This window comes from Buceros rhinoceros, unplaced genomic scaffold (genome assembly GCF_000710305.1).
Source record: "Buceros rhinoceros silvestris isolate BGI_N320 unplaced genomic scaffold, ASM71030v1 scaffold937, whole genome shotgun sequence".
NCBI classification, from domain to species: Eukaryota; Metazoa; Chordata; class Aves; order Bucerotiformes; family Bucerotidae; genus Buceros; species Buceros rhinoceros.
In genome coordinates this window covers 55,524-72,455 of record NW_010421376.1, presented here as the reverse complement: position 1 = coordinate 72,455, position 16,932 = coordinate 55,524, and the positions used below count along the sequence as shown (strand labels likewise).

The following is a 16,932-nucleotide window of genomic DNA, read 5'->3' as shown; positions in this document are numbered from 1 at the left end:
TGGAGGTATGGCTAGTGCGAGAACTGGACACATGGGAATATTGAGATGAGTGTAAGTGGCTATGGGAGGCAAAAATGACGCTGCAGTCAAAGCCTGTGAGTAGTAAAAAAGCATTCCCAAATGAAGGGGAAGAGATGATAATAAATACTAGGCCAGCTTGTGCTGCGTCACTGATGGCAAAGTGCTTCTGAAGCAGGAGGAGAGCTCCATTAGCACGCTGATCACAGGGATGTTGAGCTGTTCCTGAGATGGAAAAAATCATTTCTACCATGACAGATAGCATCCTGACTTCCTTCAGAAGGCCAGGAAGAGTTACACCCAAAAAGAGCAGTCGAATTTCCAACCAGGATCTTGTGTCTTGTCATAGGAGCCTAACATGATACATGCATGTTATCCTTATTTTAGGTTTGCCATAGAGCTCTTCACCATTTCCAAATTAATACCATCTATACTAATACTCACTTTACACTTTCGTTGTAGGTAAAGAAAACAACTTGGTGACCAAATATATTTGTAATCACTTTGTTAACCGAGAAGTCAATCGAACTTTAGTATCTGAATTGGAGGAAGTTCTGAGGTAAGGCATTAGCTAAAGGGTTATTACTAACCGTATAATTCAAATCTATGATCTTTGCTCTAAATCACTTTACATTTCCACCTGCATTGATTTCATATTCACTAAAATACTTCTTTTCCCCCTCCAGAAAAAGAAGGGCACCACAGGTTGGTGGAAAAGACTCCAAGAGGTCCATTAATTCAGATGATTTAGAAGCCATACAAAAGTCTCTACACCATTTAAAAGGCTTTGAGGAAAAAATGAATAGAAGTGAATTAAAAAGCTTAAATCTATTCAGAAATTTGAAGAATGAAACATTACAGAAATTGTATACAATTCTTAAACTGGGAATGAATCCACATCATGGTTATGAATTAAACGAACCATATAATAAGGAAATAATTGATGAAATCTATAACTTCACATCACTGCAATTACAGAGTGACTTTAATGGGACTTCCATTTTTGATATAATGACCCAGTGGAAAGAAATTCAGAGTGCTTTAAAATTAGCTAAAATGATTTGGAATCCAGTTCTGTTAAATAATTCCAATTTTAGTACACCGCAAACGAAGGATGCTCTCAAAATGTTGCTCGCCACTAGCATGCCATCATTTCTGGAAGACTTCAGAGACCGTTTAAATGGAATGCAAGAAATACCATCTTTGTTTTCTGATTATCTGCTTAAGGCTGTGTCCTACAGAAACTTTCTGGATCAGCTCCTGGCTCTCCAGAAGATGTTCTTTATAATGACGGACACCAACATAGGTTATCAGTACCTACTGATGCCTGTGTTTGAACTGATGCGGGAAGCAGAGAGCTCCATGGGTGAAGCCTGGTGGGATGAGCTGAATGCCTTTTGGCGCATTGGGGAAGAACTGAGGTCAATGAAGTGGAATGACACAGGCACCATAGCCTATGGGCAGGTTTTAGAGGTCTTAACCAGCCATTTGCAAAAGCTGGATAGTAATTCGGATACTGTCTTCAGTGAACAATTGGATCAACTGTCAGAATTTGTAACAGCTGTGTTTAAAGAGTTTGGGGAAAACTCTGAAGTAGTCAATATCTCTCTAGTCATTCAAGCCATACAAAAGACCTTGTCCATATTAAAAGACTTACAGCTGAATTACAATGTCAGTAAATTAAAATCTATAGATCTTTTCTTTAATTTTGACAATAAAACCTTTGAGAGCTTGTCTGAACTTCTGAGGACAGGAATGAAAACCCTTCATTATATAAGTGCTACTGAAGCTTCCAGTGGCAGGAATGAAAGTCCTTCATGACACCAATTTGAACAAAACGTTTGAAGGAAAAATGGACATTGTCTATCATTTCTCACATCTGCTACTGCAGGAGTTCAGTGAGTCTTCCTTAGAGCACGGTACTTCTCTAGAGGCAAAAATTTGGGAGTTGTTGCATTTAGCCTTGAGTCCTTTCCTTGAGAACAGTGGCAGTGCTTATGGGGCCCCCCAGAACTGCTCTGCTTGGGATGTGCTCCACATAACTCTTGAGATGCTGTTTGAAAATGGCACTCTAAGCGAGTCCTTAGCAGGGAGCCCCTGCAAGACCCTCTTCAATTCCACAGGCACGGAGGGTGGAACAATGAGCAATGACACCTTTACAAAAACATTGCAGCTTGCCATAACAAACCTGAAACTGTCTCCAGAGTTTGCTGCTGTCTACAAGAACAGCAGTGAACGCTTCTCCAAGCAGCTGTCATGCATCATTCAGTCTCTGCAGTTTTCTGTGAGTTTCCTCTCCAAACTAAACCTTGTCTCTGAGCTGGAAAACTCCTGGGTAGAGGAGAAGGTGAGAGTTCTGACTGCTGTCACGGAGGGGCTGCTGCAGAGTGGTGCCTCCTGCCCAGCCGCAGTCCAAGATGTGGGTGATGTGCTGTTGTCTGAGCTTCTGAACGTGCTTGTTCCTTTCATGCTGAATGAAGCAGAGCTGAACTCCCTAAATTTCTCTGGTAGCTCAGCAGGCTGGCATAACCTATCCACACTCTTCAGTGTGGCACAGGATGATCTCCATGTTAACGATCTGCTGCAGAGTCTCCAAGGTGCCTTCAACCTCACCAAAAGGAGTTATTACTCAAGCGTCTGGGATATCAGTGACAGTTTCCTAAACACCAAAATGAATCTAACTGAAGCGGCTGCCTTTGCAAAGATGTTGGAATCAGTGGCAAACAACTCTTCCAATGATGTGTCAGCTCTGGAAATCATAAAAGCCAGTCACTATATTCTTAAGAGGCTGAACTTCTCTGATCTGCTAAATGAATTCAATATAACTTCCAGCTCATCCTTTCTCTCCAACAAAACTAATTTTGATAGTTTGATGGATATTGTCACTCATCACTTCATTGTCATGGCAGAAACCCTGTACAACAGGACCCTACCTTGGACTCAGAGTGACCAAACTCTGTCACCGGCCAGTTTGATCACACAGTGAGTTTGCTTTTTGGGTATTGTATTTGCTTTTAGGGGTAGTGACCACCATTCTCATACCAGCATGTGAAGTACGTTATTTTCTTCCAGTGGAGCAATGAAAGCCTGAAATCACCATAATTCAGGACACTAGGTCTTATGTGGCCTAAGTTGAAGAAGAGGAAATTTCTCCTTGTACTGAATGTACAGCTAAAAGTGAGATTTTCAGATATGTTCTGTGTTGGCATGATTCAGTTCAGGGTAGAAGCAGGATCCTGTAGGAACTTTCCACCAGTGGTAAACTCTTCAGAACCCCCTTCTTTTTGATTCTCAGTCTCCCCTAGGCATGCCTCTTCACCTATATCTTGCATCCACTGTGAACATTTCAAGTGTGTTTTCTTATACATATGGGTTGAGAGCGAATGACAGCTTTGGGAAATAACAGCAAAAAGAATTGATGAGATAAAATTGGGAGGCTACCCTCTTAGGAGATGTTATAGGAGACACATGGCTTCATCTGGATTTCTTATTTCCACTGCCAAGAAACAACATCTACACAGCTGACAGGTTGCTCACTAATATACCTGGTTTCTAAAAGAGAAGCTGATTTAAAATCCAATCTTATTTTTCAGATTTCTGGTTTTAGAATTTGAAAGCACCATCTTACAGGTGACAGTGAATAACAGCTATAACCCTTACCTGATGTGTTTAATAAATGCCACTGAAGTTGAAGACAGTGAATTGACAGGTAATCATGATTTCATTAATGTTGTGGGGCCTCAGCTGGGATGTATTGTGCCTGTCTTCTCAAAGTGTTTTGTCTAATGATGGGACGGAATGGTGCTACATGGTTTTATCTGCTGGCAATTAACTGGAGCTGCGTGAGCTGGGAGGACAGACTCCCTTTTTGTTTGAGTTATGTCACATTGCAGATATAAGTTTTCTATCCAACTCTATCCAAAAGGCACATCTACCCTTCGCTATTTGATGACAGGTGGCTGACAACTCCAGTAAAGAAATCTTACAAATAGAAACCTGTATTCCCTTCACAGCGCTATTTGATGACAGGTGGCTGACAACTCCAATAAAGAAATCCTACAAATAGAAACCTATATTCCCTTCACACCTTAATGTACCCGTAAGATGACAGCAGTTATTTTTGAGAGTTAACATGGTATTTCACATAGATATTCATCATGTGAGCTTATTGTAAAACGTGAGAGGTTTATCTGCTCACAGAATAGAGATACCGTGTGTGCTCTGAAGGGCACTGTCAGAAGTCCTGTTACCAGTCTGGGCTGGATTTCTTTAGGGCCCGAGTACCTACTCAGACTGCATCCATTATAAGCCAGATTACAACCTAGGTCTTGGTCTCTGATTTCAGAGGTTCTGAGTCACGGGAATTCGGTGAGAAATGGCAATGCTCAGTAGGCCTCAGGATAAAAGTGCTGATATTCTCATCTGCAAAGTTTCTGCAAATCTGGCATTTTTGTCTCGAGTAACTTTTGTTTTCTTCCTTGCACAGAAAACATCACACTGCCTTTGAAGCAAACTCATCTGAAAAAGAACTCTTTTATGCAGACTAATACCTCTGAGAAGCATTCATCCATTCCAGAGCTCCTGAAGCTAAAAGTGAGTCTGCTTAAAATGCTAACTTGAAGGACATCCCGCAGTGATACATGAATGTGCAATAGAGGTTTTGAAAAACAGAGTATGGGAAAGAAGTTTCTTAAAAGAACGGCTGATAAAAACTAGGACTGAAACTCTGTTTTCTGCCTGCTGCCTGTCACCATTAAACTGGGCTGAGGAAGTTGCTCTTACAGGAGTCCCTATCCCATGTACACCCATTTTTCTGAGAAGGTAGAGGTGCTCCTGACCTCCCAGTCTGTTTGATAGAATGGAGTCTGTTTTCCACCAGCCATCCCAAAAGGATGAGCACTGCATAGGTTGCCAGTGGCAGCGTATTCCTAATAAATCAACTCACGAGTAGCTTTAAAGTTCATACATTGAGACTTTGGAAAGCACCTTGCAGAGCTGTGATCCTTCTGGGATGCCTCAGCTTCATTTGAGAAGTATACAGGGAGGAGTTTTTGAAAGCACAAATAACAGTTTGATACCTCCACCCTGCTGAAAATCAGTGGAATTGTGCACACCCAACTGGCAGTTATAGCCACGATTAACTTACTCACCATTCTGCCTAAGAAGCCATACCAACACCAGTGTGGCTGGAGTCCAAGTCCCCACATGCTCCCTTAGCCCTAGATGTCTCACAGCACCATAATGGTGTCTGAGATTAAGCACCTAAGCAATACTGATTCATGGATTTCCCTCACCACCTCTGGATTGGCAAAGCCTCATTTGGATAAAACGCTTCTTACACCACACATACGTGACCGCACTGACAGCATGCACTTCATGCTACTTCTCTGTATATGAGAGAGAGAACTAAACAGTCTTTTAAAAAAAGATAACAGTATGCAATGCTGTTGCTGTTTAATGTATCTCTAACAATAATATGATGAGGCTCAGTGTGACAAGTACTTATAGGCACAAACCAGAAAACTGTTCTTGCCATAAGACGCTGATAATGTAAATAATGATGTCAGGCAAGAGGGAAGCCCATAATAGCAGTGTGGGCAAAGGACTATAATTTCACACAGGTTGACAGATGCAGAAATCCTTACTTGTAGCCAACTTTGTTTCATATGCTGTAGTAGAGATGACCTGGTGGTATCTGAAAGGCTAAACCTGTTGCACAAGGTAGATTTATTTGGTCTCTCAAAAGATTAATTGGCCAAGAGGTAAGTCCAAATGGAGTATTGCTGTGTATGTGTGTGGAGCAGGGGAAATGATGTGTTAAGGCTTGCAAGGTTTATTGGATCCTCTGCAATGTTGTGTAGCCAGGTCTGCCACAAACTCACGTACGAATGATTGTTATGAAGTGGACTAAAAACATGTATCAATGTTTTAATCCTAAAGAAAAATGGAAAGGGACAGCTAGAATCTTTAAAACTTGCCTTTCATAATTCTGTCATCTAACTGGTGTTTGTGCATTTGTCTTCCTGTCCAAAATTTCCTTCGAAGATCTCTCGCCTCCAGGATCTGACAACACTTCTTTGTGATTGTGAGAGCTTTAAGTCAATACAGGTTATTTGCCGTCTCCCTAATGTTAGCTTGGGAGAACTGTGTGAACAAAGTCAATCACCTCATGAGCAGCTCCTCCGCGCTATTGAACTGAGCAATCAAGTGGTGACCAATGTGCTGAATCGCAGAAGAATCTCCCAAGAGCTTCAAAATATACTGATTGGGAATGCCACAAACGTCCAGATGCAGATGAAGTGGTGAGGCTGTCCCTCTGAGTTAGACTGCTCTAATATTCTAATGATGAAATAGCTTCTTGCCTTCTTTTCATATTCCTAATTTTGTTGGTGGTTTTGTTTTTTTCAATTTAGGTTTCAAGAAAATGTACCAGGAATTGCTTTCTTTCAAGAGATTTCTCAGTATATGTCATCTTTGAATTCTGTGTTGAACATCACTGAGAATTTAACAGACTCTAGCAAGCAAGGTAGTTTTCTCTACTTATTTTACAGTGTTGGTAAACATCACACTCCCTTCTGAAAATCCCAAGACTTGCTTAGCTGCCAGAAAGAAGTGATATTAATAAAATAACCATACACAATGTCCCATGTCCTTGAGATCCTTTATCTAGGGTAATTCTAGAGCCCTATCTAGACCAGCCTTTGTTCTCTGCACAGACAAATAGTCCTATGTACTGAACATCCCAAGTCTTTGAGCAACTTTTGCTATCACTGGACCTGTCAACTTCAGCCCACGAATAGGACTGTTAAACCTAGGAAATATGACTGTACTTTGCAAGTTTTTTTCTTCTTATCAGCAGTGATGTACCACACTTCCACACTTCATTTGAAGTCCTCTCTGTGTGCTTGAGATTGCTGTATGTCTGGAGAAAGCCGTTACATCGATTTTTCTTTGATTGTTCTTTACAGAAATGTTAAGAGATGTGTTTAAAAATGTGGACCAGCTCAAGGAGGATCTCAAAAACACCACAGGAATATCCACAGCCAGTATTGATGCTCTTCTGGAAGCACCTCTGCCAGAAAACAGCAGTCAGGTAAGTTTGCTGGCATCCTGGTGGGAGATCTTGTTGCTTTCTACCTCTCAGACCATTTAAACCAGCATTTATTAGTGAATGCAGCTAAGCAGATCACTGCACGGGAAGTAGCTGGTCCCACAAGGATAGACAGCATCACGTGTTGTGGATCAAAATAGCCATTGGATATGCAGTAAGAGCAGTCACTGACGGAAGTTCAGCCATTGGAGACCAAGAGCCATATGGTCTCCTTGGCTGTCACCAGTAGCTGGTACGCGGCCATGCACTACCTGGCAAGCGATCGCTCATATCCATAGCCAGGGCACAGTTCACTGCAACAGCCAAATTGAAGACTGGGTGGGTCCTCAGTGCTGAGGTGTTGCTGCAGCCCAGATGGAAAAGCACACTTCTAACCACAATTTGTGAGAGCACTTGGAGTCCAAAAGTAGCCTCCCATAATGAGAGATAAGCTTGACTTCCTCAGCCTTCTGTGCAAGCAGAGCTCCAGATGCTTTTCCCCTTCCCAACCATCTTGTCTGGACTGAGCCCCAAACAGCACGCTGTTTCCTGGACTTCATGTGCATAAGTCACTGGGAAATGGAAGCCACAAAAGCTTTTACTACTGTGTAAGCTGGGCAGTAAAAAACAATCCTTAGGATTTGTCCCTTGGAGCAGGAGTAATGGGTAGGCATTTTCTGGTTCTTAGGGTTGAAATACGACTCTGTGGAAAGAACAACAGCAAGGCAGGATTAATCCATGCATACTGGGGTGAGCAGTCTTCCCCCTAACAAATCTTTTTCTTCCTTTCTGAAAACACAGCTCATTTCTCAGATCCTTCAGCTGGAGTCTTGTAGCATCCGTCCTGCTGACCTACAGTTGCAAAGAATAGCAGAAGAATTCTGCAATCTCTCTCCTTCAGAGAGGACTCGTGAGACGTACATCCTGGGGGTCACTCTGTTACGACACTTAGACATTTACAATTTCTTATACAAGGTTAGTGCTGGATTTGTAGAGTGTTTCTATAGCCTTTGCTGCACATAGTGGTTGAAAGGTCATAAAATATCACTGAAGAGGCCAGAAGCTATGCTGATTTACACAAGCCAAAGATCAGGCTTCGCTCATGCAGTAATTTTTACTCGCTATCCATGCTGTGACAGTGTGGATATAAATGAGGATCCCAGCTGGTGTAAACCAGCAAACCTCATTTAAAGGCACTGGACCTACTCTAAATGCCTCCCCATCTGCTAGTATCGTTTATATGCTGTCACAGCCTCTTGAACATTCCCAGCTCAGTTCGGGCTTCCCAAAAACAAGGCACTGGGCTAATTTTTTTTTATTCCTTGAAAAGGGAAGCCCTGGAAAAAGTCCTGTAAAATGTTTTTTCCCAATCTAGTTGGCACTGCCAAGTTATTAAATGATTCAAATATCCTGCACGAGCAGCTATATAAACAGGATGTTAAAATCCCATTTATGGAGAAGTATGTGTCAAATACATATTTTAAAACACTACAGAAGGGATCCTGAAGAAAAAAGGGTTATTAAATGAGAATGCCAATGAATTTGGCTCAGGTCAGAAGCCTCCTGCAGTGTTTGATGTCTGTGTTTTGTGAAATGCTACTTCTTAGAGACTCAGATTTTATCCCAGCCACTAGCTGATAGACATTTCCCAACTCTAGGTGTTTGGAAATACACTGTTCAGCGTGTGTAATACTCGGGTGAGTGGTTGCAACAGAGCTTGGGGATTTAGGAGCACAAATCCCTTTCAGTTCCCATGGGACGCCCGCTCCCTAAGCCTCCAGTTTTGAAAATCCCAGTCTTTGTCTTGGAATTAACACAATATGGGTGTGTACACATATGTGGGCACAGATTCCTGCTCATCATAATTGATTTCCTTCCTGCCTCTTGTAGATGTTCTTCCCTAAGGAACTTCAGAAACCCATGGATAAGATGTTAGGCCTTCTGACAAAAATCAAATATTTCAGACACCAGGTTGAATCTGGCGTTGATCCATTGCTACAAGCTATTCATTCAGTGAAAAAGCTCCGGCAGTCTAGAAATGCACCTCTGACTAAGGTATGTGTAGTCTGCATGTGCTTTGGAGGCCAAACACCACTGGAGCAGTTCCCACAGGAATTTCTTACCCTAGAAGCCGAAGGTGCATTAAATCGTAGATTACTGATTCTCTTTTAAAGCAGCGGTGTTCTAAGAAGAATATAATATTTACACGTTGCCTTCCTGGGAGAGCTTCGATTTGGAGCAGTGGAACCATCATGTGCTCATGACAGGGGACATGCTAGGAACATGTGCTGTGGGAGGGACACTAGAAACAAAAATGCAGGGGATAAACAACTGTCTTGAAGGAGGGTAGACTTCCAATAAAACACTGGAAGGGATCAGCTTGTGAAAACAACTGGAGAACTACCCACTAAAGGCTGTCCAAAATTACCTAAGTCAACAGCAAACATTTGCTTGAGCCTGCGTTAGATCCCACCCAAAGCCTCAAGACTGCCCAAAACATTCAGTACAAACCCAGTCTTGCTCAGACAGCTGCAGTAACTTCAGGTTGCACTAACTTCATCCAGCGGTGGATCCAGTTCCTCTCTGATCCATAGTCAATCACAGCATAGATCACAGGAATCGTTTCTGGTCAGCACTTTGACTCCACATTGCAGAACCACGTGCAGTCGTGAACTAGATGGGATGTGCCCATCTGTGTGACAAATTATGGCACGTAAAGAGTCTGTATGTCTCTCCAGGCACTCAGTATAGGTGATTCTTGAGCACAGATTACAGGTGATTCCTGTACACACAAGAGCAACTCCCATATCTGGAATTGAATTTTCCACCTCTGTCATAGCAGAGGTTAGCCAAAACAGCATGATTTTCATGCAAAGTCCCTTTTTTGTAGGACAAACTTCTCATAAGAAAGCAGTGTAAAAATATTCAGTCCTTGCCTTCTAATTCTGTTACTTCTTTTTCCTCTCAGAATGCTATGATTTTAGCATGCAGGATTCATTTCACTTTGTCTTTTCTGCAGGCGTTATTTAAAGCAAACAACTCTAGGATAACACATGGTGCATTTAAGTCCATGTCAAAAGTCCTCTGCAACCAGGAGATCACACCCCTGTTTTTTGAGTCCTTGCTTCCAGATTTCGGAGACCCTGTAAGCAACAGTTCTTCTATGGAGGATGTCTATGCCCAAAAGATGATGACGAAATATGGGATTCCTCATGACTCCAGTAAGTGTGGCTTTTCCTTAAGGCAAAAATGTTTCAGAGCCAAACTCTACTGTTTCCAGAGAGATCTAGTGCTGAGCTGTTCCCCTGTGTGAGTCTGGAGGGCTGTAAGTGCTCATGATTGACGCTAGCTGAAGATCTGCACTGTCCTAATTATTGTGGTTTATTTCCGTAAATGTTAAAAGGAAGTCAGTCTGTGCAGCAGAGCAGTGCTCAACACTGCGCTGTTTCCTATTTGTCGATGATCTGGTCTTAGGGCTTGGCAGGTCACTGCTTTTCCTTGATGTGTAGTTTTTCCGGCTGTACTGACACTATTAGCCCCTGAGTTCACAAAACTCCATTTAACCTTCAAGCAGAGACTCTCGGCTCAAACCATGAGGCTCTTGTTGTCTTGAGTTCAGCAACAGGAGCTCTTGGAGGTGGATTGCTTTTGTCAAGACACATAATATCAGTAAGTGAAGAGGGCCCTGGAGTCATTCACTGGACACAGCAACAAACTGTGCAGATGGGGAAAAAATACACTGGTAGCTTTCTTGTTACTGGTCTATTTGTGCTTTGTGTGATTTGTTTGCCTTTCTCCCCTTGCAGCACCATTTTGCTTATCCTTTTACTTGGACCTGGTCAAGACCCCAACTGGAGCCTTAATTTGGTCTTTTTTAAAACCAATGGTGCTTGGGAAGATCCTTTATACACCAGATACAACAGAAACTCGAGCAATCATGGGAAAGGTATGGCTCTGTTTACAGTATGTCAGGATACGCCCATTTGAAAGGATTGTAATTTATCTAGCACAGGCTTGTTTCTTTGAGAAGCAGAAGTCTGTTTTCTGACTGTTGGGAGTACTAATCAAATTATCTTTTCCTAGTTGCATTGCTGGTCATATGAGTTACCTTTTATTTTTGAATGAATCTTACCTCCAAAAAATCGGTGTTGATGCAATATTTATAATATGATTTTTTAAGCCCTTCTTTTTATGAAGTTTCACCCCCATATTTTCAGCCAGTAATAGAGATGTCTCCCAGGACAAATGCTACAACCTGTACTTGTTTGCAAACAGACCAGCAATAAAGGAAATCTGATACCCAAGACATACTCCAAATGTCAGATATGAGGCCATATTTTTAAGTACTTGCACCTAAATTCAGTGTGAAAAGGGACATTTTGCGAAGCAGTGATAGGGTGCTAAGAAGGAAACCGAATTTGTTCTTAGCTGTTTTATTGCTTGTTTTATTGTTTAAAAGCTGTAAGGTAATGTTGTGGGCTTTTTTATAGTCTAATGCAACCCTGAGGCAGATGGCTGATCTAGCTCTGAAGTCCCAGGAGTGGTTGGACAAGTCTCCTGTCATCATGAATTCACTGACTAAGTTAAACCAGACAGTTCCGATGATCAAGGTATGAGATATTACCTCCCTTATGTCTCTCGTAGGAGGAAATTGAGAGGGTGGATTTCTTCACTGAAATAAACTGGGGTTCTAGGGACCTCAGGGACATCTTGGGTCAGCTGGTAAATACCCTTCTCAGGCTTTTGTTCCGGACTTCACAGCTTCTATGCCTCTTCCTGTAACACATATTCTCCTGATGATGCACCTTTCCATGCAAATCATCTTTCTGAAATGATCTGTTTGTAAAATGCTCTCTGACACTGTCCATGCTGAGGCCTGCTGTAGGGCTCAGGTGAGCAGGGAACTCTCTTCAGTATGTAAATTAACTTTCTGCTTGATGGAGTGATCCACCCAGCCAAGACCAGGCAAGAAATGACTTTTTCAGAAAATGAAACAGTACCTATAATAAGCGTGTAGCTCTGGGTACGCACGTAAGAGCTAGAAGATGTCTTTGTACCTCAGTGAATGTAAATAAATTTTTTTCCCCTCCTAAGGAGCCCAGCCTTGCTTGGATACAGAAAGTAGTAGGCTATAATGTTTCACATTCTTGCTTCTTGTTCTCGGCAGGAAAAATTGTCTGTTTTTCATACAAAACTATGAAAATGAGATCTCTGGAACCCTAAAGCATTAGAACTTAATTTCCGTGGTTGGAATTCAGTGTAATTTCCATGGCACTGAGAGAAAATCCATAGTGGGATATGCAAAAGTGAAATGAAGTATTCTCTGCTGACTGCACTCCTTGGTGGAATAATGAACTGTTCAGCCAAACAAAAACCTGTCTGTGGGTCTCCAAGCTGAATTTCTGCTCTGGCTGTGTTCACAGGGCTTAAAACAGACCCAAGTGAAATCTACTGCACTTTTAGAATAAGAAAGATTAGCCATGATTTTTCTGTGGGAGTCTAGTGCAGACTCTATACCTCCTGTTGACTCCAAGAAACACTGGCTTGGGCTCACAGGGCTCTGTAGGACATATTCATTGCTAACATTTCCCCATCCTGATACAGTGCGTGAAGTATGGAAGATCAGGAAAGGAGTAGGAGGGAGTTGTACAAATGCTCAGTGAAGGCAGCTGGTCTGTTGTATTTTACACTGAATAAGCTCAAGGGGCTTTGGTCAAACTGATGCTCTTTCTTTTTGCTTTTGATAGAACACCCTGCAGAATCCCTTTGTGCAGGTTTTTATCAAGTTGATGGTAGATTTGGATGCAGCTGAACTGCTGAGTCAAATAAATGAACTGGGTAAGTTGTTCCACATTTGCTGCCCTCCTATTCATACTTCAGGTCTGGAAGCTCCAGAATCGCCGAACTGTAGCCATCCTCTGATAACTGCTCTTCACTGGCCAATATCAGATGCTCTAGTGCAAGGCAATTTCAGCTGTGATTCAAAAAATCTTGTGGTCTGTGAGAAAAGACTCTTAGCAAGCAAAGGGCTCATATGAAGACGTGTTCCTCCTGAGCATTGAAGGGATAGTACAGTGGGAATCTCTGCAGCTGAGCGTGGCCACTGGAGGACACTGTTTAGCCGTAATTATCACTTCAAATGAGCTACATGGGACTCTCCTGGGAAATGTGGAGAGCTCATTTGCATCACATCGGGGTTCAACTTAAAAGTTTTCTAGAGCAGAAAAGCAAGGGATCAGATAAAGGTACCCAGACTGGTGAAGCCAGAGGTATCATTACAGGAGATGCTTTGCTGGAATTTTGTATTCTCTGGTCCTTCAAGGTGAAAGTTGCTGATGTGCACTGTGGGAATCGTCTCTTAACAGCAGTGGTGGGGATACATCCCCAGTTAGAGCACAGCATGGTGATCACGGTCCCTTCCTAGCTGGTTTTTCTGTCCCTACCTGCTTTTTCAGTGAGTGGCCATACATGTCAACATAGACCTGGGCCACGCCAGCATAAACCAAGAGTGGTTGTAGTCCGTTCAGTCAGAGGATATTAACACACTGTTGGTCATGACCCCTGTGTTATTTCATGAGTAGCATCTCCTGCCTTAACTCCCCATAAAATCATCGCGCCTGCAGCAGCTGTTCCCTATTAGTTAGCAGTTATTAGTTATACCGCATTATGCAGTTGCCTTTTAAACCAGCCAGGAAACAGCAGTGTCTTTATTAAACCACATTATCAGGTTTAGTGCACCCATCAGCACAACAGACATAACTTTTCCTTGATGTGCTTGGATAAAACACATTCTCCCCTGAGACAGAGCAGCTCAACAGATGAGTTGATTACATCAAAAACCGTAAGATGGGGAATGAACGGCGAGCATCATGTGCGAGTCTAAAACCTCAGCAGGTTAGTGGCAACTTCTGATTTGGGATGGCTGTCACATCCCATTACTGGCATCCTCCCAAAGGCAAACTCACAAGCATATTACAAATGATTAACATAAAAATTGGGTCAACAACATGTCTTCATTGCACTGCTAAGTGCAGAAATGTATTTTACGCTTAGTGTTTAGTATGATGGGGTTTTTGCTTCCTTTCTGCTGTCATTGTTAGTTTAAAGAGTGATGCGATGGATTTTTTGCAGTGTCTAGTGATGCTACTGGTTTCGTTTGTTGTTTGTTGTTTTTTTTTTCAGATGATATTCGGCTGGAATTACAGAACAACGCTGACATTGTGGATCAGCTGAATACATTAGCTACTCTTGCAGTAAACGTGTCCTCCTGTGTCTCCTTTAATCGTGTTCAGGCAGTCAGAAACTTAGAGGAAATGGAAATGTTGGCTAAAGAGCTCTTTCTGAAGAACGAGCTTTTTGCAAGTATGTGACAGTTTCAGATCCCCTTGCAGATTAAAGTTAGCCTGGTACGGGGTGGGTGACCAGCATAAGAACTTTGACTTTCCACCAGCAACTGTTGTGGTCACCATTCCCAGCATACAGCAATTGATTCTGAGCCAGTGTGGGGGGACCTGCACACTGACAACTCCCTAGGGAAGTGTTTTACACTCTCCTTTTCATACTCCCTCTTCTCCTACATCTCCACTGTCTGTATAGAAAGCCTTTACTCAGCTGGTGTTTTTTCTTGCTTAATTCTGAGTTTGAACAAAATTTCACTGCCCTTAGAAGACCTTTATGATGGCTGCTTTCTTTCAGGCCCCCATAGGATAAGAGGCTTTAATCGAAAAAGATATCATAGAATCATAGAGTCATTTAGGTTGGAAAAGACCTTTAAGATCATCAAGTCCAAATAACAGGCAGTTCAATTTATTAGAAGGTCATAAAGCTCTTCAGATGTTCCAGCCAAACAGTGCAATATTATATTAAGTCCTCTCAGTCACACTTCTCACCATTGTGGAATGAGACTGCAACTTCAGATCAGACCACAGAGAGAGGCAGGGGCAGGTAGAGAATAGGAATTTATGTTAATTTGAATAATGGAAATGCTGCTTAGTTTTTAAAGAAAGCCCAATATCTCCTCAGTTAGGATTTAGAAACTTCTTATTTTCTTGATGATTTCTGATAATACTTGTCTGTTCCCATAAAAGCAGTTTTCTTCCATGTTTGTCCTTCATTTCATGATATACTTTATACATGGAATAATCAGGAGAAATGTTCTCTGGAGAAAAACTTCTGTGGTATTGCCTCTTTAAAAAACAGGCATTTTAAAGGAAAAAAAGTCCTGTCTGTCAAACTGTGTCTACAGCATGCCATTTCCTAACAGGAACTTGCAGGCTTTTATATTAGACACCTCAGTATCGCAAGAATTTGAGTATAGGTCATGAATGATTTTCAGCACCACATTCCTGAGTTTTTTATGTTACAGCATCACTATGTGAGGTCCACTGATAGAGCGCCTTTGGGCATGTTCCTGAGAGGTGCGTGTGCTGAGTGACATACCTAATGGATATCTGACAGCCCATGTTAACAGTGAGATTTTTCCAAATACAGGTGGTTATTTTCAGAGCCTTTCGTTTTTGAATGCTTGTGGGATAAGATTTAAAGGCTCTGGGGTTGCATTTTGCACCCAGAATCATTGGTCACGTTTGAAAGTACGTTTGCAGCGATGTATAGTTTCCAATTCTAGATCCTTGATAAGCAGCCTACCCATCTGAGCATTATTTGTGCAGCAAAGAAATGAAACGATGGATTGTAATGTAAAGAGGCTTATAAAAATGAGGAGTTCCTGCTTATCTGTGTGTACTGCTCCCGTGCTGCTGACTCTGAAGGAGAGTCTTTTCCCTTTGTTTTCCTAGGTATCATTTTCAAGCTGCCTTCAAGCAGTAGCAGCCCAGTTTATGGAGGCTTGTCCCTCCCTCCTGTGCTCAACTACACCATCCGAATGAGCAGCAAGATCACACAAACCACCAACAGAATAAGGGAGCGCATCTGGACGGTGGGCCCACACAATTCCACCTCGCAGAGCCAGATTTACAGCCGGGCATTTATTTATATCCAGGACAGCATTGAAAGAGCCATTATTGAGTTGCAGACCGGCAAGAATCCAGAGGAAATAGCGGTTCAAGTCCAGGCCATGCCTTACCCCTGCTACAATAAGGATATGTAAGTTTGTCTGGCTTTTGTCTTCATGCTTTGAGTAAGCTCACTTGGTCTGGACTGGTGTTCGCCAGCTGCGCTGGTCTCTTTAATACCTTGTTCCCATGGCAAGAAATAATTTCATTTTGTGGTTTTGTTTTGGTTTTTTTTAATAAGGGTCTGAACTAAAGCAGGAATTTTGGACTCTAGATTAAATGAGCAATGTTTACTTCGCCTAATCTTTTGTTTTCAGTGCTCTGTATGTACCTGAATTGTCATAGTTAACTATAGATTTTACAGCAGGTAAAATTCGTTGTCCCTGTTTTACTACACATAGTAGCACTGAGACTGGGGTGAGCAGTTGGCTTGTTCTGCAGGTGTTTGCATGCAGACAATGCCGCAGAACTTAGAAAATGTATTTACTGGGCAAAAAAAGAGTCTCTAGGTTTATGGTCTTTGTTCGTAGAGATTGCTGCCCAGCTGCGGTATTTGTTATTCACTCCATTGTTTCCAGCTAATGTCCAGTGCATAGTGGATAGGGCTGAATACAGGTGCCTCTCAGATACTTTAAGAAGTATAAGAGGGAAGATGAGGTTGTACCATTCAACTCTGCAATAATGAGGGAGGACAGAAAAGCTTTTGATGCGCTGAGTTGCCAGGGCTGACAGACCAGTGCAGCATCAACTGTGTGTGGACCAGAGTAAGTTTTGAATGGTGAAGCAGATCAAAAAGTTTTGGATCATCTTACT

The 16,932-nt window shown here is 42.1% G+C and overlaps 1 protein-coding gene across 1 annotated transcript in view; it reads left to right on the top strand.

Annotated features, from left to right (window-relative positions):
- Nucleotides 1-1,870: 1,870 nt before the first annotated feature.
- The window catches only part of ABCA12 (ATP-binding cassette, sub-family A (ABC1), member 12), a 54,605-nt gene continuing 39,543 nt past the window's right edge, over nucleotides 1,871-16,932 (top strand). Inside the window, exons 1-14 of the mRNA XM_010139609.1 lie at nucleotides 1,871-3,000; nucleotides 3,612-3,727; nucleotides 4,505-4,611; nucleotides 6,064-6,320; nucleotides 6,432-6,544; nucleotides 6,987-7,111; nucleotides 7,910-8,083; nucleotides 8,999-9,163; nucleotides 10,128-10,329; nucleotides 10,915-11,054; nucleotides 11,599-11,718; nucleotides 12,856-12,946; nucleotides 14,291-14,470; nucleotides 15,904-16,210. Coding sequence (XP_010137911.1) covers nucleotides 1,871-3,000; nucleotides 3,612-3,727; nucleotides 4,505-4,611; nucleotides 6,064-6,320; nucleotides 6,432-6,544; nucleotides 6,987-7,111; nucleotides 7,910-8,083; nucleotides 8,999-9,163; nucleotides 10,128-10,329; nucleotides 10,915-11,054; nucleotides 11,599-11,718; nucleotides 12,856-12,946; nucleotides 14,291-14,470; nucleotides 15,904-16,210 — 3,227 coding nt within the window. The remainder of the gene's footprint in view (nucleotides 3,001-3,611; nucleotides 3,728-4,504; nucleotides 4,612-6,063; nucleotides 6,321-6,431; nucleotides 6,545-6,986; nucleotides 7,112-7,909; nucleotides 8,084-8,998; nucleotides 9,164-10,127; nucleotides 10,330-10,914; nucleotides 11,055-11,598; nucleotides 11,719-12,855; nucleotides 12,947-14,290; nucleotides 14,471-15,903; nucleotides 16,211-16,932) is intronic.